At 38.7% G+C, this 23,413-nt stretch overlaps 1 protein-coding gene across 2 annotated transcripts in view; it reads left to right on the forward strand.

The window, feature by feature from the left end:
• Positions 1-23,413, forward strand: part of tox2 (TOX high mobility group box family member 2) — a 111,447-nt gene that overhangs the window by 31,093 nt on the left and 56,941 nt on the right. For both annotated transcript variants that reach the window (XM_086041538.1, XM_086041539.1), the window contains exon 3: positions 18,114-18,173. In XM_086041538.1, the coding sequence (XP_085897664.1) occupies positions 18,114-18,173 (60 nt within the window). The remainder of the gene's footprint in view (positions 1-18,113; positions 18,174-23,413) is intronic.

Consider the following 23,413-nt stretch of genomic DNA (forward strand, 5'->3'; position numbering starts at 1 on the left):
CTTGCTTTTATGTGACAAAGGAGAGACAATAGCAGGAACAATACAGCAAAAAGAGACAATTTAATTTCATCTGGCGTTGCACTCGTCGCAAGCGCTTTTTGAATTATCTGCCGGCTGCTTCGGGGAACGTGGGGGGCTGTGACTGCATCAATACAGATTGTTAGTGCCCACCTTTTTTTTTTAATTACAGCAGAAATCGTATTGATGTTTCATGCCCTACATTATTTATGAAGCAAGAGAGAGCAAGAGTGCTAACAAAGCATTTCTAAGAAAGCCACCTACTCCATATCTAAAGTGAATACTGTTAGTCGTTAAGACCGAGAGAGACGCTCGCAAATCACGGCGATGAGTTCTGTGTCAAAGACGTGTGATGTTGCAAAGATATGTATCCAGTGGATTCTAAAATCCTCAAAGTCCGCATGCAAATCGAGCGCACAAGTCGAACATAAAGCCATGCATCTTCACATCTTAAAAATTGATAGATACAAATTTAGTGCTAGTGTAAAGAGATGCCATTGGTGCTCTTGTTTAATGCCTCCATGGAGCCAAAAATCTACTAATTGCAGAACAGATTTGGGGAAACATGCCAATATCAAAACATTTCAAAGCCTCCTCAAAGCTTTACAAAAATAAAGCAACTTAATCTAACATTGTGTGGGGGGGAAAAGAGTGCTTCAGAATTTTGGGAGCAAATACACCCCAAAAGTCAAGCTATTTCAATATGTCTCAAAATGGAAACAAAAACAACAAAAAAAACTAGATCTGAGGCAAACATATCCTCAAAGGCTTGGAAGTGAATAGATAAATAAAAAAGTAAACAAAAATGTTATGAATATATGCACAAAGTCAAACAATTGCAATAACATTTTGGGACAATTTCAACTAAATTTTGGCTGAAAATAATAAATCAATAAATATCACACCCAAAAATTGCAAAATGTGCCTCAAAAGTCAGTTTCAACCAACATTTTTAAGAAAAATATCCCTCAAAAGAAAAAAAGAAAAAACAATCTCACCAAACATTGGCTGAAGTTGGGCGAAGGAAACGCTAACAAAAGCCCGCTTAAAATGATAGTCGGACCAACCTGTAGGCGTTTACTGTTTGGCCCGGCTTAGCAAAAAAGCGAATAGACAGACGGCAAAAGGGTACCTAGGCTGCAAACGGAAGGCGATACACGGACTGGCACATTTGAGTCAAATCCCCAGCTCTGCATATCAAGCCCCCACTCTATCCTTCAAAATTCAATGTCAACAAGAACTTCAGCACAATATGCCATCAAAATTGAAGCTCAGCTTTCTGTAAAAAATGTTTTGAGCCTGGAACAAATTAATTTGTTGTACATGAGTATTTCCCCCACTAGGAATATGTATTTTAAAATCAGAACAACTTGGAAGTCATCCAGTCTCACAGAATGAGGTTAGTGTACGTCTATTAAGGTCCGTCGTAAGGAAAGTATCGGCTTGCATGGAGCCTGCATACAGAGCAATGCAAAGCACTTAACATGCAGAAGGAAGAGGTTTTTCCATTGCACTTAACAGGCGCTGAGCCAGAGTCAAGGTGCGCTAGCCGCCCCTTCTGTGCCCTCCCCCAGTCCTCCTTCTTCCTTCCTCTTTTGTATTTCCCTGATCTGGATCTCTGTCCACAACCACCAGCGCTAACACCAGCCACCACCAGTTCAGTTAAAAGTGGGCTCGGCACTTCCGCCGCAGCCGCCTACTTTGTTTCGAAAACCTCCATCTCCAACACCTCCTCATTTCCTGTCAAGGTGGCTGATACCAAACCTCACCCACTGAGTGCAGATGCCTGCCCTCGATGTTTCCTCGTGAGACAATAAGAACATACTTCAGGGAATTTCATCTGTGTTCAATACAGTGCAACCTTCAAAGTCAAACTGGATACATTCCGGGATGCTGGTCAACCTCCAGTTTGATTTGAAGCAATTGGTTTCCATTGGAAATAATGGAAATTGAATCAATCAGGTTTGTCACCATCTTAGAAAAATTTAACTTTACAGACAAATTTGTAAGTATTTTCAACTGTCCTACAGTTATATTGGGATACGATACAATGCGATTCACTTAAATTATGATACTATTTGTAGTTGTTGTAGTTGTATCGTAGTGATGACAGAGTATAACAGTACTATGCAATTCACTCCAATTACAATTAGACATTTTCATTTTCTTGTTACGTTATTACAGTAACTTGAACAAAAGTTGAACAAACTATTTTCTTGACTTCTGATTTCAAAACGATCCATCCTTCAATTTGTATTGTACTGAATATAATAATGTATGTGGTGAAATGTACAGTATTTGTTCTCACAGTCACAGCGGCCACTCCGAGGGAAACTTTAACCACAATGTGGCCTGCGACTAAATTGAGTTTGACACCCCTGTTTATGGTTTACTCCACTTGCAATGCGATTCCTTTCGATTACAATATGATTTTCTCCAATTCACTTCCACTACAAGAGGATTCACTCCAATTCCGATGTAATTCATTTCATTCAGAAAGTTTTACTGTTCACTCCGATTACAATATGGTACGATTCACTCCAGTTACAAATTACACTATGATTCCTTTCAGTTACAATACAAATCACTTTAGTTACGATAAAACACAATTCATTCCAGTTACAGTTTGATGTGGTTCACTCCAATTGTGATATTCCGGTTGCGATATAAACCGCTTCAGTTTACAATGCAATTTACTTTAATTTTGATAAGATGTGATGCACTTCACTTCAGTTATGATGCAATACAGTTTCATTTCAGCTACGATACGAATCACTTTAACTACATAGCGATTTACTCAAATTACAATAACTTACAATATGAATTACTTCAGTTGCGATATGATACTTGATACTATGATACTTTACTGCAACTACGATACAAATCACTGCGATACAACTACAACTAATCACTCCAAGTACCACGTGATTCACTTCAGCTACGATACGATACAATTCACTGCTATGAATCGATTTAATTACAATGCGATTAACTTTAATTACAACATGATGTCATTGACTTAGTTACGATCACGAATCACTCTAAATATAATATGATACGATGAGATTCACTTTAGTTACGATATCGTATGGTTCACCATATATTTGTTATGAATCCGTTTTGAAATATGATACAATGTGATTTTGTGTAAGTTACAATTTGGTTCACTGCAGCTGTCATATGAATGACTTCAATTACCTTGTGATTCACCTCAATTGCATTACAAATCACTCCATTTACAGTGAGATACATTTGGTAGATTAAAAAGCCGGCTCGGATGGCCAGTGTTAAAGAGGCGTCCAATACCACTAATGTACCCCATCGGACTCCAGGGTAATGGTTTGTATATTTCCGGGGTACAAAACAAAATCTTTAAGTGTCCCACTCCACTGTTAGGCAAGTGGTAGTTTGTTTTTGGAGCTATGTGTTGTGAAAAAAAAACTTCTTCGTGCACAGGTTTATTTTCTGTATGTTTATATATTTCTGTTGTTGTTGTTGTGGCTTTACACACATTTGATACGTGGGGGTGGAAGTTCACAATGTGCTGCAGTGATAAGAGGACGGGATCATCTAAGGATTGCTTTTCTTGCATTGGATCCTACATATGCCTCTCTCTTGCTGTCTCTTTCCAAGATGATTTGGAGCCTTGCATAGTCAATTATGTTGAGAGAGAAAGAGAGCGAGAGAGACAGTTGGGGCACTGTATTCCATATTTTGGTGGGATATTAATATTGCATGAGAGCTGTTCTGTAGCGAATATCTAAGAGAGAGAGCCTATTAAGGAGGCAGGAAAAATGTGACACACATGCACACTGTAAGTACATTCCTCCATAGCACCCATAAGCAGGTTGTTTTAATTAGTGTATTCCAGATTATAATAGGATGTGCCTCAATTTTCCTTTTACTCGGCCAGCCGGGCTGAGTGATGTACCGCTTTAATTGTGCAAAGAATGGAGTATTTCAGGCAGTCAAGAGTATAAACAAACAAAGCAAAAAGTAGACAATCAACTAACCCCCAAAAAAACAAGTCCCAGATATGACTGTGATACATCAAAGCGGGAACGATGAGATGATAGGATATTTATTTTCTCTGTCTGATGCATACACATCCTCAGTGACAGGCTTGGATTTGGGCTCCTAAGTGGCACTGATGCCGGATGGCCAGTGATTGACGGCTCATTTCAGGCCGAAGAAGATTGTTAAAAAGCAAGGAATTGTAATCAAACGCTTTCTACAGTGTACTAATTCAAAAAAACCTTAAAAAATCAAGATTTCCGGTGTACTCTAACCACATACTGTAAAAAAGACACAAACAATATTTTTGTCACCCATTAAAGATTTGCATACTATATTTGGTACACTACATGTCTGGAAAAAATAAACAAAATAAAAAGCAATTCTGGAAGAAAATATGTGTCAAATTTCAAACAAATGCCCAAACAACCCAAATTATGTGGGGGAAATGCACATCAAAAGTCAAACAGTTTCAACACAATTTGGGAAAATTTATGCCAAACGTCAAGCAATTTTAACTTCATTTATAGGAAAATTTGCAGGCAAGTCTCACAATTTCAACCAATCTTGGGTAAAAAAAAAAAAAATGCCCCAAAAGTCAAGCATATTTAAAATAAAGTAAAATAAAATTTATGTTAATATGTGAAACGTTTTTTTTTTCTCGTTACCAAAAAAAATGACATGGATTTTTATATTTATGTTCTTTGTTTGAAAGATATGTAACAGTAAAAAAAGAGTGCTTTAACATGATTTCATTTTGAAAAGCTTGATTTATTTTTAGTTGTTTTATTCAATTTCATTCAACTGCAATATAGTTTGCTAAAAAACTTTTTATTTAGTTTATTTCGTGGGTGTAAAGAAACAAATATGAGCTAATAATGCTAGCAGATAATGCTAAAAAGGGTGATATATATATATATATATATATATATATATATATATATATATATATATATATATATACAGAAACATTTATTAAAACTCATTATTATTATTATTATTAAACTTAATTATTTTTTTTTACATAAACTTAATTAATTTTTTTAACATGTCATTCTTTTATATAATTTTATTCCTTCTATCCATTTTACTCATTAAAAATATACATTTGCATTTGTGTATTGGATAAAAGGAAAAAAATAAATGCATTTCATTGGACAGCAGCAATTCATAACCCCCCCCCAACCCCCCCAACCCCCCAAAGACAATCCAACAGGGAACTAATATTTTTCCCGCCGCAAACAGCGAAGACCTGTTCCTTCACGCTCTTTTCCCGTCGCACAGCTACCTTATAACCAGCTGAACCACCATCCGCCCCCGACACCCCCCCCCCACCCCCCCCCCCCCCACCGAGAGCCATGGCCTGAAGTCGACACAGTCAGTTAGCCCTGGCACTCGGGGGGGGCTACACGCTGGGCCTCCGACACTGAACAAGTGCATGGTGACCTCACAGCACCAGCTGGGCCTTGAAGACTTATTTAAACGGCCAATTCTCTGCGGTGGTATCATCGGCCATGCTGCAAATAGGGCCCTGCAAAAAAAAACTGCACGGAGGAGAGGAAGCCAATGAGCATAAAGGATGGAGGGGGGGAGGAGCAGAAAGGAACACAGTATATACACACACACACACATGCACGCATTCCCTGCCATATCAATGTAGTTGGCTCTCTCTGAAATTCAAATGGCAAGAAGCGAGGGATGGGAGGGGGGAGAAAAAGAGCCAAAGATGATGAAAAAGGAGAAAGAAACCTCTGGCTTAGAAGGGGAGGGGCCTTCCCCAGAAAAAGAAAAGCCAAGCCACCATCTATGTATTAGTGCTCTGTAAATATTACATGAGCTCTGCATTCGCTCACTTGTTTGGCATTACTTCCACTGGATGGCTATATTATTTTAGAAACCATGCCTTGTTTATGGAGAGGCATGACCTACTTCCACTTTCTCTCTCTCTGTGTAGTGCTTTCTCTTCCTCTCGTCTCCAATCTGCAAAAATCTGCGCCGCTCGTCCCCGCTGAACAATTACAAGGCAGTGAGACTCAAATGGAGGTGTTTGTAGAAAACAACATGTGTATAATTACGCTTTAATGAGCTCTTGTCAGGGCCAGCGTGTGCAATTAGATTGGTAATAGAATATTCCGTGCGGATGCGAGCATGGCAGTGATGGAGAGAACATCCAATGTATCCTGAGTCTCAGAATGTATTCTGTTGACACATCTGGATGCAGCATTTAGGTTTTAAAAATACTACAGACTGTTTGTTGTTTTAAACACCACTGTGTGCACTAGTAGAATAACTTATGGATGGTGTCAGTCAATGAAGGATGTGTATCCTAATGGGTATCGAAAACAAACCCCCAAAATTCATTCAGTTGCACCCGGTGGAAAGTTAGAAAAAAAATGCCTCTGACACCAGTTTCTTCGGTCAACATGAAATTGAGTGGACATGTCTATCACAACAGGATGCATGAATAAGTCTTAAGGACCTATGCGTGAAATTAAACCAGACGTCTGCAGTTTTGGGTGAATTTCAGGGTATTTTACTTGGCAAACTACTCGGGAATTCAACTCAACTCAACTTTATTTCTTTATAACTGTAACAACAAACACATCTGTAACAATTCTGTATATTAAATTAAGGCTGGACGATATAACTGAAAAGTATATCACAATATAAGTGTTTCATATTGGTCGATATCGATACATATTGATATTTTTCTTCTTTTTTTCACGATTGAAAATAAAGACCCGATATTTTAGAGATATTTTATTTTAACATAATACTTAAGCTGTAATAAGAGGTCAATGTAACTATGAAAGAGTGAAATAAACTGGTGAATATAAAGATGAAATAAACTCCATTTTAAACAATGTGCTTAGTAGGGCTGGTCGATATATCTGAAAAAACTGTCACAATCTTGAGCATTTTATATCGATCAATATTGATAATTATTGATTTCGTTTTAAACCCATTTAAAAGAATACAACAGTTAACTGTTTTGTGTACATCGTTATGCAGCGTAATGTGCACCAGTGGATTGTAAATGCTTATTTGCATTAGGCGCTACCCCAAAGCAGTATTGTTGATACACATACTTTATCAATGTTCATACAATGTAAGTGAACGAATACTCTCGTGCAGTGCATACATTATCGTTGATCAACCGTCTTAGGACTACTTTATCTTTTTAGCAGACTCATTATTGTCATAGTCCATTCATATTTTACTTTCTTGATTTTAACTTGAGTGTGATGCCGAGGGTCGGATATGGCTAACTGGAGCTCGCATGTCAAAGACAGGGAACTTTTTACTTATACACCACGTTTCCATCCGGAGGTGCTTCATACATTAATTTATTACACGCAGCCAAGAAAATATGTGCCCGACAATCAAAAAAACAACATTCAGCATTTTATTGCGACAGTGGACAAGTAAATAAAAAGTGACCCTATGTTTGTGGAAACCACACATGAATAATGGAGCTGCGAGCTCAAATTCCACGCGTGACTGTGACTTATCATTTCAATTTCTCCATCTTGCGCTCACGTGATGACTTGAGCCCATGTTTCATTAAATCCATCCAATCCACTTGCATATATCATCACACTGGGCGCACAATGGGAACCTTTCAAGCCCCCAACCCCCCTCCATTCCCCCAGAGGATGCCGACAAAGGCCCCCCCCCACCCATTTCTCTCTTCCCCAGTGAAGTCCACTAATTCAGCCAGAGCCCCCATGTCATTTTTTGTTTGACTGTGTGTGGATCAGAGTGCAATCAAGTCGAGAAGAAACCAAAGCAGAATAGGAGAAGAGTCATATTTCTTCTTTTTTCTCCCTCTTTCTCAAGGTCTAGTGAAGTAAAATAATTTGTCTTCAGGATGAAAGAGCACAACCGTAGAAAGAAATGGTATTGGGGGAGTAAATGAGGGCACCTCACATTCAATAAATACACTTGTTTGTATGGCTTACTGTTTCTTTGCTACACTGGAAGGGTGAACATTGATGGTTATGTTTACAAATTGACTGCTTATGAAAGAAAATGAAGGCATAAATTCAAGTATGGGGCTCCACGGTTTTCTACCACTCAGAAATGAAGCTTGCAGCATAACGTTAGCATTGTGGTGAGTAGCAGCATGTTAATCATATAATACATTGCTTACCTTGGTTCGCTAGTGGTTAGCGCAACTGCCTCATCATCAAGAAGTTCAGGGTTCAAATTTTCTGCTACTCCGGCTTGCTACCAGACTCCAAAAGCATGAATGTTAGGCTACCAGTCAGTTGTAGAATACACTTTATAGTTCCGCTACTGGTCTATAAATCACTGAATGGTTTAGGTCCTGAATACAGGGTAATTGAATATAAACCCAGTAGGGCTTTGAAGTCTGCAGACTTGGGGCAATTAGTGGAACCCAAAGTTCAAAGTAAACATGGTGATGTGGCATTTGGCTGTTATGCTGCATGCCAATGGAATAAGCTGCCAACAGAAGTGAATTCAGCACAAAGTGCAATTACTTTTAAGTCAAGCCCCCAAAACATTTTGGCAATAAAATGTTCTATGCGCCGTCACTAATCTAAACATGGTATTCTGATTAATATTGCGTTTGTCAAATATGAGTAAAGAAGTCAAATCTGCCCGTTTTTAGCCATCTCATGAGTCGGCCATTTTGTCACTTCTATCGATTGAAAATGACATCGCAGTTGCTCAGGGCTCGGATAACAACCAATCACGGCTCACCTGTTTTTTTGAAGCTCAGCCATGATTGGTTATTACCTGAACCCTGAGCAACTATGATGTCATTTTCAGTCGACAGCAAGTGGCAAATTGGCTGCCCCCTGTGATCGACAAAAACAGATGGGGTTTTCTGCATAACTCATATTTCACAGATGCAATATTAATCAGAATGCCGTGTTTCGACTAGTGGGGCCGCATAGAACATTTTTGGGTTGACTTCCACTTTGAAACCAGATTAAAAACATAGCTTTTTCACCATACCCTGAATCAAGGTTGTGTATAACTGAATGAGGGGGTTCAGGAGTGGCAGAGGGGGGGGATAACCTATTATCAGCAGTGCATTTGCATTGTTTTCATTATGTTAACAGCAGCACAATGGTGCGATTGTGAAACCCTACACCTTGCCCGGCACAGGTCAGGTGGAAGCGCACGCCTTCCAGTTGGAAGAAGCTGAAAGCGTCAACTTGTCCATCAAAACAATGTCGCCTTGCCTACTCTGATTCTCTAAATATAATCCCCCCACCCTCCTCTATGGCTCTGTAACCTACCTCGTTATGTCAAGGCGTCATTTGCTGCCTCTTGAAAGCCCCCTCAGCGTGATGGACAAGACCATAAAGCCTGGCAATAAAGCTAAGACGAATGTTACATCTTACCACTGATAGAGGCAATTAAGTCCATCATAAGCAAGAGGGGGGAAGGCGTCTTCTCCGGGGAGTCGTTCACTCGCTTGCCTTCTTTTCATTTCTCCTCTCAGCTCGCAGCTGACAGTCCAGTACAAATGGAGCTCATGTCTTCTATTTATTGTTTGATTTCCTGTTTGCTTGCATCTCCCTCCCTCATTTCTTATTTGTCCTACCTCTACTTGTCATGTGGCACATTTGATTTTATTAACTGCCTTTTTTTTAAAATGAGTTTTTTACTGAGAGATTGTAACCTTGTTTGGTTTTATTTTGTATGTTTATTAATAGATGTATACATTTTTACACCTGCTCCTTTTTGCCATTTTTGTCATAAAAGACGGGAAAATAACTCAGAGAACCATTGTTTTTGTTATATTTATCATTAGCATTTTATTTCTTTGGTTTTATTTTCTTGAGTGAAAGAGCCATTTTTTTTCATTCAAATCACTCTTTTTGTTCAACTTACACTTTTGGCAATATTTGGCATATAAAGTATCTGAGGACTATTTTGTTTCAATTATTTTAAGTTTTTATTTTTGGAAATAATAATAATGATCATAATCATACATTTTTTGAAATATTATTATTCATATCCCCCTTTTTACTATTTTTTTGTTGTGGAAAAATCTGAGGTGTTTTATTGTATTATTTTGTAGTTATTAGTTCTAATTTTTCGATTGTTTTATTTACTGAAAGAAGCACATTTTTTTATCAATTTAATCATTTTCTACTGACATTTACTGTTTTAATCATTTATGTAATCACACTTGATTTTTTTCCCCCTCTGGTTTAAAACTAATGAAGACCATATTTCTCTGTGCTCCGTAGGACCTGTGGGTGTGGTTTTGGCTATGGGAAAAAAATAAATACCATAGGAAGTGTTATCTTCATCTGGCAGGGATCAGCGCTGTGTATTATTAGTCAGGTCCTATTACACAAACAGTGCGGTGGTGTTTGCAGAGAATATATCACATTGAACATGCACATAAGGCACGGACACGCGCACACACACATAGAGGTGAAATGCAGCAGTGGATATATTCACAAAGGCAATCCATATCTACTGTGCAGTGCACCAGCCCCCATTTCTCTCTGTTTGGTTATGCATGCATTTCTGTGTGTGCATGTGTGTGTGTGTGTGTGCAGCCAGTCTCTGTGAATGCTCTCATGTCCACAGTCCTGACACAGGTATTTGGACTGCTGTCACTTTGCATCGTACTGTCAAGTAGCGGCGGTACTGCATTTGAGGGGGAAGTGGGATACACATGCTTTCAAATGACAATTACGGTTCTCTGTGTTGTTTTCTTAACGCTTAATCCGTGTTTGACCGGCTCAACGTCAGATCAGCAAACGAGTAAGAAAGATACTCGTAGTGTTTTTATTCCCCTAATGAGTATTTTGTCGCTGACTTCTCTATGACTGAGCTACACTTCCTGCATCACATATTTTTTTGTATATGTATAGCATATCTGCAATTTTATTATTTTAACCCCTCTATTTGCATTGTTCCTATGCAAACAAGCAAGCGTCTGTGGTGTCGCTTGTTCATGGCCTTCCTCTAAATGTCTTCACTGGAGCATTTCACCTCCATCCATCCGTCTATCTATTCAGCCATCCATCCTTCTCTGCATGTCTGTTTTCTTCCCCTCCATTGTGTTGAACGCTGTGATTGATGACCTCTAAGCCCAGGGAAGGCAAACACACAATGAAACAACGAGCTGTGCCATTCGCTCTTTGCCATGAGTCTACAGGTTCACAGCAAGTACGTTGGGACAACCGGAGAAAATATCTATACACTGCAGTTTTTGTCAGAGACACACATTGTTCCTGTACAGTAGTGTCAATTATTGAGGTCACCTAGTAACCAATATGATTCAGTCTTTACTTGAGGAATGATGTGATGGCTACAATTTAGAATTTTATGAGTAAAAAGGAGCCAATTTTTTTAGAGTTTAGTGTAAAAAAAAAAAAAGTTCAGAAAAGGCACAAAAAGGGTAGTGAATAAAGTCATAGCACGCGGAACAATAAATTGTAATCTTGTATCACAAGTCAAAATATTGCAAGGGAAAAGTTAAAACACCTTTTTTTAAAGTCATAATCTTATAAAATAATTTTAATATTAGAAAAAAAGACAGTATTGTGATGAATGAAGGTTTAATATCACTAGATTTTTTTTTTAAATGCACAATTCTATTCATGACTAAAAAAAATTAATACTTTTGTCTCATACCAATCCAACACTTTTATGGTAAAGATGATGATCTTTTTTTGTTCATGCTACATTTTTCACAGCATTGTTTTTTCTCATTATATGACAGCATTTTTGTGCCCTATTTTTGTAGACAGGCGCCCGTGCACACAGCATAATAACAGGTGCATCTTCATTTTTGTGCCGGGGCAAGTCTAGTTTAGCGTGTTTGTGAATTTATTGCCAGAGTTACGCCTCACTGCGCATTCCAGCTGACGGCACGCCCCGGGAGCACCTGGCAAATTGGTGACACAAAATAGACTACATTTTAGACTTGTTAAAAGCAGGTCTAAGTGGTGGCGAAGGTAATGTGACCCGTCATCATATCTCATTCATGGGATAACACGTCGGAATTATCCTACAAATCAATTAATTAAATTAATTATTATCATGACAATATTAAAACTATTTTAATAGCACCCCCCTGACTGCACAGCACAACTATGGAGGAATGGGGAGGCAATGTCACACACCGACATGCGATCATAAGTGCAAGTGGATTTCAATTTACCGGCGTCACATGCGTGGCCGACTACTTCATCCGCAAGGGGAGATCTTGCAATTTACCCGTATAAACATACTTTGCTGAACTGCGGGTATTAGAAGATCCACTGTATGTACAAACTTTCTCATAATTTTCTGTATGATAATAAATAATTGACAAATATATTTTATTCTTGTCAGATTATTTTTTTTAATATAAATATGGAAAAAATGTGAATAGAATATTTTTTTTGTAAAAAAAAAAAAAGCACTCCTTTTTTTAAAATAATATAATAGCATAATGTTTCCTTAAAATATAATAGTTTTCTTATAATATTACACAATATAAAAAAAAACATTTTCTCATTTTTCAGCATTTTTCTCATATAAGATTGCTCCTCCCCACATAAAATTCGTACTTATTTCTCGCAGTATAATTTTGCTCTGATTCTCTGTTGTAGCTTCAGCCCTTTCATATTGAATCTCTTGGTGTTATGTCATGTCTTGGTCAACCCTTGATGGATTTTTTTTTTCTTCTGCGTTAATGCTCAGCTAAGATTAGCGCTGCACGATATTGGAAAAAAATGACATTGCGATTTTTGGGGGGTTTGCGATATATATTGCGATATTAAAAATTGAAGAATTTTCACCAGAGGACTGGAATAGATTTGTTTGGGAATAATTTGGTTAACTCACCATGACATCATTGTATTCATATAATATCGTTTAATCCAGACTAAGGATTGATGTAAAAAAAAAGGGATCACGGAGGCCATGTCTCTGTAACATAATAGATTATTTAACATTGTATTTCACACTTCAATGTAAACAGCAGCAAAATATGAAACCTATTTTAAACAAAAATAAATAAATAAAAGAGCAGGTGCACTAGTCCCTTGAGGCATTTAAAAAAATAGAATAAAATAAAAAACCTCTAAACCAGAATCAGAGTTATAAACATCTTTAAACGAAACTATAAAATATTAAAAAAATAAAAAGCAGGTGTACAAGCGCCTGAGTTGTTTACAAAAATATAACATTAAGATAAAAAAAAACGTTATGAAACTGCAGCAAAGTTGTAAACAAATTAGAACAAAAATATTAAAAATGAAAGCGCAGGTGCATTAGTCCCCTGAGTTGTTCACAAAAATATAACAATAACTAAAACATATTGCATCCGTGATTTTTCGGTGCTGTTTGGACTTCTTCTCATAAGGAGTTATGCTGGTGAAGGCGTCTGTGATAGTTTTTCGAGTAGATGAAGCTTCACCTCGGGTCCCACTTTTTAGTTTGAACTGGTAATACAGGGTCTTGTGATGGCGATTGCAGCAACAACGGTGAGACATTGTTGGCAAAAGATGTTTTTTTTGTTCTGAGTCTTCCTTTTTAGATTTCGGATGTTGACTTTCTTTTGGGGACTAAATCCACTGCAGCTTCTGCCGTCATCTCTTGCTCCTCCATGTCGTTTTAGAGTACCAGCAGCGGCTGTGAGAGTGGAGGGGGAGGGGCCGGTGACTGATTGGCAGGAGGGAGGGGGTGAGCGAGACAGGCTGTGTAAGAGCATGGAGTAGCTTGCTGCTTTTACGAAGCAAAACAAAAGTTTGCGTGTTCTAAGAAAAACAAAAAAGATACTTGGAGCATGTGGAAATAAGAGAATAAGCCATTGCCCACATTGACGTCAGACTATTAAATTCAATTTAGCAGTGGGTAAACACAACTAACCTGTGCAGCTTTCATTCCATGCAGAGATCCCGACTGTATCCGTACTGTAACATAATTACAGCCCACTTAGCCCAAATGACCGCTTTGTGACCACAGAGAGACAGGCACATTTTTTGCCCCCCTCAATGTAGATATTGTGTGTTATTCTGCCCTCAGTGACTCCACTTTGCTTCTCGCCGGGCTGTATAATTATCTGCTACTATTTTTTCTGCATTGCCCATTGAGCGACAATTCGCAGGTGTGAAAATAGGCCATTCGCAGACACCGTCGGCTCCATGACCACGCGTTAAGGACGCTGTGTGAAGTCGTTTTTCGAGAGCAACAAAGGAAGTGATTTCCTTTCTTTTTTACCCCCAAACCTGATGCAGAATGTGATGATTGCTCCCGACGTCAACTAACGGTGCTCTCAGAATGAAACCATTCGCTGTTCAGGGAACACTTCCATCACAGGGCCAATGATAACATGGAAATGAAATTGAGAATTTAATTTGAATAATGTCGCAACAAACTGGGTTGCTTGTTTGTGGCTCCGAGTGTCTTTGGAGCTTTTCATCACATTTCCTTGTAATACTACAATCGAAATTCAACGCAAACAAGCCACCTTCATATTAGGCCCACCAGTAGGATTAGCTATCTTTCCATCCTAAATAACATGACATAAGATTACACACAAGCAAAGAGATATGTGCACTTGCAACGCAGTCATTGTGACATGAGATTACGACTTTGCACTTGAAAAAAATTCTTGTAAGGTTATGACTTTTGTGCTTTTATTTTTATTTAACGGTATATTGTTTTGCTGTGAGATTTTTTCTAATAAATAAATAGATAAATAATAATAATAATAATAATAATAATAATAATAATAATACATATTTTTTTGTAATATTACAATATGGTAAATAAATGTTTTTATGGTAAGATTTTATCTTCTTAAAAAAAAAGAACAATTTCATCTTAGAAGTTAGAAGTGTAATTTTACTATAAAACGTCTTTATTGTCACACTATACTGATTTTTATGTAAATTCCCAGATTCATTCTAGTTCATTTTTCTTGTAATATTGACTTTTCTCCCCAAATTTTTCTTTTTGTCGTATGACTCGTATGAGAAAAAAAAAAAACTTTTTCCCCACATTGTCCTTGAATAATAGACTTTTTATTCTCCTATGACTTTTTGGGGTAGAAAATAATGCTGCTTTTTTAGTTATTATATTACTTCACCCCCCCAAAATTAAATAAATAAAAATCTCAAAATATTACAAAAAGTATACTGTTTTGTTTCTGAAATATTACTCATTGCTTTTTTCTTGGATAAAAAATATAACTTGATTTCAAGTATAGGTTTTTTTTTGCCAATGTCATTTTAAACATGTTTCATAAAAAAGGTTCTTGTAAAATTACAACTTTTTGAAGAAATTCTGACTTTTTTCTTTTTCAAAACAACAAAACATTTTTTTAATGTAAGATTAATTTCTCTCAGCCTGAATCTCATTTTATGTACACAAAAAATACTTTACTTATAACATCAAACCCTTTTTCTCATAAATGTCCAACTTCACTCTTGTAATATTTGTCTTTTAATAATAGTTTCATTCTTGTATTGCCATTTTGGATTATTGGTCCAGGCAGTTAGCCAAGTGGCTTATGCAGCATTTTCTCACAAGAGCAAAAGCCTCTCCAAACCTTTTCCAACTCGCCATCAAGCCCAAAAATGTGCGAGTGAGCCTGGAACAATTTTTGCACTTTGCCATACGGATGACAAAAGGCCAATGCTGGTGATTCACAGCTCCCGATTAAACATAACCGAGCTTTGAGGTCTTACCGAGAAAACAGAGGTGTACCCCTGAGCTAAATGAAAAACCAGCGAGTGGGTGAATGTTTAAGTGGGTGTTCTGCGAGAACAGAGACGAAAGTGGCGACAGAGCCCTGCGGTTTATTTGGCTATTGTGCGATTAACGGCGAGGTCGCAGAAAGATGCCCGCAGCATGCATGAAAGACAGACGCAGCAACACAACGCAGACATTGGACCAGATGTCCGGCCATGTGTCTGTGTCACACTTTTTGGCAGCCGCCACTTACAAGGAAACAGAACGCAATGCCCGTGATGGCTTGTAGAGGCTAAAATGAAATACAGCTTAGACTGTTATGTCGCAGAACTAGACGGGTTTGACTCAACCACGAATAATTGCGTAGGCATTTCTGGAAAAAACAAAAAAACAATCACCGTCTTCAAGCTGTTGAGCCATGTCGAAGAACAGGGTGGCGCTATACCTGATTGTTCAGTTTAGCCAACCAGATACATGAAGATGTATAGATGTCTTTTTTACTGATTTTTTTTTTCACTCAATATTGCAATTGCGATTTAAGGTGCGATTTTTTTTTCAATGACCTCTTCCCATGTATTTTTTCTCAACTCAAGCAATAAATGAATCTGTATTACATTAAACAATTTCAGATTGTTATATATTATATCATATCAGTTAGGTTAGATCAGGGGTGCTCAATACGTCGATCGCGATCTACCAGTCGATCGTAAAGGTAGTATTGGTAGATCGCATGACATTAAAAAAAAAAAAAAAAGATGCTCATAGTCAATTATGTTGTGTTGTGCAACATTGGCTCATGCGGTTATGCAAGGTACATCAACATACATTGTGCATATAAAGAATCCTCAATATATTTGAAAATAAATATTTGTTTGGCATTTTTGTAGAGGGTAGGACCTACCTACTACAGAAATGCAAAACATACTCTACCCGGAAGGTAGATCATTTTGACTTGGTCATTTTATAATCAGCTTGAATGCTGAAAAAGTGTGAGTACCCCTGGGTTAGATTCATAAATATGGGGACTGCATTTCTTAAGCACTGAAGCACTGAAGGGGAACACATAATTTAAAGACAAAGTACTCACGCACGACAATGAAAAGATTTTCTGTATCTATATGTGTAGTACTGATCTACAGCAATGCCCAAACATTCATCAGTCCAAAACGAAATATTTTAGAGTAATATAAAGATGAAGAGGGGCTGATAGAGTTGTAGAAATATTATTATATTATTTTATATCTTGTGGGATTATGTAAATCCATTTACCCATTTGCCCATATTTCTAATAATTGGTGTACCAATCCATATTAACAGAATCCAGTATAATCGAATAGTGAACTACACTTAACAGCATTTAATATAGTAATCAGTTAATGGATATGGAAGTGTATTGCCTGTAGTTTCTATTATATATAATAATAATAATAATTTCTTGTTATAGAATTTGCGGAAAATTGGAAAGTATTGTAATCTCTTGTTGATGAAATGGAGATAAAAGGGGTAGGAATATAAAAGTACAGTAGACATATACTTCTTCCTACTACTTTTCGAACATGTAATGAATGTCTGTCTTTTTTATGCACTTAAATTACACTACTTTTTTGTTGTTGTTTATTTTTTCTTATTTTATTTTTATTTATTTTTTTCTTATATGTTGAAATAAAGTGAAGAAGAAAAAAAACGTACGTATCTAGAGACTATATAAATAAATAAATAAAATATATTATGTATAAAATTTCTTAAAATTCTAGTACTATATGAGTCAAGATGTATTTTTTTAGAATAAATTCATAATCTCACGAGAAAAAAAATCATATACTTTGTAAAATATATATGTATGTGTGTGTGTGTTTATTTTTCCAAGAAAAGTCATAAGAATAAAATCCTACTTTTTGTTCAACAAAAAAATGAGTAAAATACAAGAATGGTCACTCATTATTTTTCTATAAAATGTTCTAGTGCGAAAACCATATTTTTGTAGCGTGTGTGCTCAAAGTAACTTCAAGTCCTGTATTAAGAAATAAACCTGAAGTGAGAAACACTGCAAGAGGAGTGAAATGCTCTCTGACAGCTTATCGCTCTGTTATGCCTTTGTCACTTTGTAACTAGTGCACGCGCACACGCACACACACACACAGTTTGAAGCTTGAGGCACGCTGAGAGGAAAAGTGTGAGTTACACAAGCTTTGACAAGGCCTAATTATGCGTGTCTCTAATGAACTGTAATTACTGCCACGCACCAGAGCGCCGAGGTCCGTAAGCTGACGACTTGTAGTCATTAGGCTGCTGTGTCGCCATTGTTTCTCCGCCGACTGACTGGGGAGATGTTTGCCGCTCCCTGTTGGGATGCCTCAGACTCCCGCTTGTCTAATTGTTTCCTCCTCTCTTTGCAGTTTGATGGTGACAACATGTACATGAATGAAAACAGCCATGAGTTCCTCCCGCCCGGCCAGGTGAGTTCACGCATGTTTCGTCTTGTCGACATCTCGTCGTCTACAGCCGCGACTGCCCGTGATGAGTAAAAGAAAGTAATTGGTGTCAAGGAAGTATGTTGAGGTGATACATCTCGACAGACATGATCTTCGCATGTCAGGGATTAGCTAAATTTAGCTGGTTGCGCATGCGTGTCACATCACGGACGTATTGCGTTCGCATTAGAAGTCGCATTCGTTTTTGTAATGTGAATGAATCCAAAATAGATGGCGTTTCACAAAAAAATCTGAATTGAGCATCACGCACTGCAGTGTGAACGTATCCTAAGTGACTTGGTAAACTGCACTAATATTGGTTGTTTTTCACAGAGGATAAAGAATATATGCCTGAGTGTTGTTATATTGTTTGTCCAAATTTGTTGCTACAAAATTCCTAGGAAATCACAATGTCCCATCACTGATAAGCTATTTTTAGAACAGGCCACTACTTTAGTCCTTGAGCACTACGTGGTGCAAGTGGGCACCATGTTGGCAACCCCTGCTCTAGGTAATTGTCTATTAGACTCCCCCCGCGACTAACTTTACAACTTTTTTCACTTAGGTAAATGAATAGCCATTGCCACGATATGAGGAAACAACATTTGTGTTTTATCTCTTTTACATACCTTGCTGTTTTCCATCCATCCATTATCTGTACCGCTTCTCCTCACAAGGGTCGCGGGGCGTGCTGGAGCCTATCCCAGCTGTCTTTGGGCAGTAGGCGGGGGACACCCTGAACTGGTTGCCAGCCAATCGCAGGGCACACAGAGACAAACATCCGCACTCACAATCACACCTAGGGGCAATTTAGAGTATCCAATCAACTTACCATGCATGTTTTTGGAATGTGGGAGGAAACCGGAGTGCCCGGAGAAAACCCACGCAGGCACGGGGAGAACATGCAAACTCCACACAGGGAGGCCGGAGCCGGGATCGAACCCACGACCTCTGAACTGTGAGGCGGACGTGCTAACCAGTCGACCACCGTGCCGCCACCTTGCTGTTTTTTTCATTTTTATTTTTTTTCAGTATTTTTTTTTTTTTTTTCAGAACTTCAAGCAGCGGTCCTTTTAATGGACAAAAACTAAATATGAGCAGCAACCATGGAGCTAACTCTGACTTTCACATTCACTTCATTTGAATTGTTTAGTCGTCATGAAGCACGGCTTTGCTTTTGAGTGGTTCGGGCCTTATTGCAGTGGCAGTTACAATGGAGGAGGAGGGGGCGTGGGGGAGGGGGGGGAGGCAGGGGTTATGTGCATGGCAACCCTGCCCGGCTAGAATCTCTGCAGCAGCACAGCTGGTCCCGAACAACTGGGTGAGCATATGGTTGTGTTTGGACAGGCAGATTTGTCGGAGTTTGGGAAATAAGCCCATCTGACATCCACGGGGGAGTTGGGAATTTGTCTCTGTCAATTGTAATTACTGCAGCCGACTCACAGCCTACACTAGTTTTACGTTTCTGTTGAATTTACTGCTTTTTTGGGGTTGGTTAATTTCTTAATGCGCTGATTTATTAAAAGCGTGGCTCAGAGCCCAGAATGAGAGAAGAGAGTTGATCATGCGGCTTCATTTTTTCTCTTGGCCTATGATTTATAGAGTCAATTTGGAGATCCCTTGTAATAAATAGACGCATGTCAGAGAGTTTTTTAACGCTGTTATCCGACACATTTCCCTGGCTGTCAAAGAACTCTTTAGATCCGCAGCTTTTATTATCCATTTGGAATTCAGCTTCTTACAGCACTTGCCACTGAGTGATTACAAGATGTGCTGATGTGCACTCTGCGTTTTTGCCGTCTTACTGGCGAACAGATAAAAGCCTTGCAAATGTGGCGCAGATGATTGACAGGGGCAGAAAGGTAGGGGTTCACCCAGAGAGTCAAATGGCATGAAACCGACGACTTCACTTTGCCACGTGCTATTCTCTGTTTACTCCCAATGACCTTATATTTGACATATGTCTTGCTCTGTTTGCGGTTTCACCAAGTTCTATCCTCTCCTTCCAGCTGACAGCTCGAGTCGGATAGGGCCCTCTGAGGGGCAAATTGCGAACAATCTGTGACATGTAATCCGCTTGCTCGTGCGCATCGTTGTTTACCTATGGGTGATGTCACGTCGGTTCGGGCTAAAATGCTAGTATGCTAGCTAATACTATTGATGAACCTCATGTGATGGTGGTTTGTTTGTGTTGAATAATGTTACTACTGAATACAGGAGTTCACGTAATATGGGTTCATAATTGTGTACATTCTAGTTGCATGCTGTCGATGCTTTGGTGATTATTCTTTGCCTGTGATGTATTGACCACAATAAATTAATCAATCCAAACAGAATACTAATACAATACAGAATACAAAACTTTTAAGTGTTTTGACCCAATCTTGCAGCATTTGGAAGTAATTAAAAAAACTTTTTGGATTTGGGGATTTTTGCTATGCCCATTAGGGTTTGCTCCCTATCCCCCAATAATTGCAAAAGAGCGTATCTAATATATCTTAAATACCCAGAGGATCAAGAAATACCGTGCACTTCTCACCCACTTTTTCTAAATTAGCATGTTTTGAGGTCCTTGCTCACGACTTTTGTTCCACAAAGCATGTGGAATGATTACCAAGTCTGTCTCTATCTATGGCATTCTTTTGTCACAATACCTAAAAGGATCAAGAATTCCAAAACTTGTCTGACCATCCTTTTTTTTTCAAGTCACTGCTTAACCAAACAGTCAAGACTGTGTCGCTTATATGAAGACTACTTAGCTTTTGGCTTGGAAATGTTGTGCTACTTTCAGGACGAGAACGAAATATTGCAACTCCCTGTGAACCTCGCGTGCTATTGTTCATGAGGGAAGTAAAAAGAAAAAGAAAAAAACAAGTTTGAACATTGCTAGTCAAGCTGATGGCCGGTGGTTGTGCTACTTTGGTTGCTAAATGCTGTCTTGAGTCACAGTTCAACAGCTGTGAACAAGTCAATGCACTCATCGGTAGGCCAACTTCCTCACTCTGCATTCTCCAAGCCTGCTCCTGTTTGGCTTGGTCCCGGACGTTATTGGAAGCTAACTGTGTTGTTTAGGTCTCGTTGCCCACAGAGCCAATGATTATATGGCCACGCATTGTTTATTTCATCCATGCTGTATGTGTGCACGCTACGCTGTGTGTGGCTTAGTTATTGCATTCTCTACGCCCATTGGCTGTCACATTTTGAAAGGGTAGCGAGGTAGCCCCCTCGCGTCGCAGCAAATGCGTCATCTGCACCTCCCGGCACTGGTTCCTGCTCCTGCGTGAACTGCATTGATTTCATATGGAATCACACCGCAAGAAGCGCTAAACTTGCATTCGGTTTGACCGTAGCATTAGTCTTTCCATGTGATCTGTAATATAGTTAAGAGTGATTTTGTTTTTGCAGTAGCACCTTGCTTAAAATTGCTGCTCTTCATCCACCCAAATCATGAGTGGAAAAACTCATTGTGTGGGGGTGGTATTATGTAGAGTAGCTGCACTGTTAGGAACCAATTTGGGAAAATTCAGAACAGCTTTCTCACAGAAACTTTTTTTATTTATTTTTTTTATAATATGCTACCTTTATTTTCTTATTGCCTCATTGTCATTTTCTTTGTTAGCTCAATTGCAAACTAAATTTTAAAAAAAAAACATGACCATGCAATGAAAATTAGCATACTGAGAAATGAGAGAGCTGCGGGGATATTTGTATATATTTGTTTAATTCTTGAGAAAAACCCTACCCTGTGCACAACAACTGTATTGCTGACATGCAGTGGCTTAAGAAAAACGACAACAACAAAAACAAAACCGTAGTGCCTAAAGCTCACTTTCCTGTGTTAGCTGCTTTATTTTCTTCTAGTTCTTTGACTCCCCCTCACTGGCTCCTTTTTTCACTAGTTCCTCTCTTTCTCTTTCACACCTCATTGCATTGAAATGCATTTGGGTCAGGAGCTCCGTGTGCACATTGTGTAGAAAGTGTGAATGCGAATATGTGCTTTTGCACAGGATGTTCAAAACTGCACTCCACTGTGTGAATCTGGCCACACCTTTCTTTTGCCCTACTGCATGAATTTGGCCACGTCTTTCTTTTGTTGTTCATTGGTTTTATCTACGTTGGGGTTAACTGTATTGCGAACTGGGGTGGGCATATTGCGTGCATATAAGTGACGAACTAAGCACTGATGGAAGTGGATTTTCGTCCATCAGAGTAATCCTCACTAACCGCGTGACAGAACATCAGTGCCGATGGATGCCAGTTTTGCTGACGTTATTTTTGGTGGACCGACTGACAGACCAATGGACTTCTGACGGACTAACTGACGGACTGACTGACTGACTGACTGACCAAATGACGATTACAATTCGTTTCGTCATGAAAAATGACGGACTGACGAATGACGGACGGGTACCCAGGCCGCTGACAAATGACGGGCAAGCAGAATTTAGTAAAACACCGACCTATGATGAGGACAAGCGTGATTTAAAAGGAAATGGGTGGATGGAACATACACATACTGTAGCTTTTTGGTCAGTCACTCAATTGGAATCCATTCCCCCTAACCCTAGCACTACGGGAGTACCAAGTTGAAAACAAAAAATGGACGGACATTGGGTCACTCCGCGTATTCCTTGTTGGGGTTTTCCTCAGGTTCATTCCCTCTCGTGGGCATTGGTGGGCATTGGGTGACACAGAATCATTGGATCCCGTACTTTGTCTTCCCATGTGATCATTCAGCCTCTCCAGACAAGCAGGAAAATACCATCCCACAAACCCTTAAACATAAAAATCTCATAGTTGACGGTTTAATATGAGCAATGAATTTGGAGTGCCTCTTTTCCCCTCCTTGCAAGACCTTCGACTGAAGTGGGATTTCACTTGCTGATTGTGAGTAGAACAGCAGGCGCATTCAATGGTAGTGTTCTCATGGCATCGCAGGCGAACTGGAAAAGAAACTTCATCAGCACTTTACCTTGACGATTCTTTGCTTTGATGTCTTCTTCTCTGACTTATGAATCCGTTTAACAAAACCGCCGTTTGAGAGGAATATGTCATGGGGGTGGGTTGAAGGAAAATGAGCAAATGGAAGGGAGGAGGCTGAGCGAATCGGATGAACTGCACGGGGGAATAATTCCACTAATGGAGTGACTGTTTGGATATTCAGCTGAAGTAGGAATCGGAGATTATGATCTTGCAATTAGTGTAACAAGGTTTTATTGATTGGC

Source organism: Filicampus tigris, chromosome 9 (assembly GCF_054856515.1).
Source record: "Filicampus tigris isolate MCC_2025a chromosome 9, RoL_Ftig_1.0, whole genome shotgun sequence".
Classification (NCBI taxonomy): Eukaryota; Metazoa; Chordata; class Actinopteri; order Syngnathiformes; family Syngnathidae; genus Filicampus; species Filicampus tigris.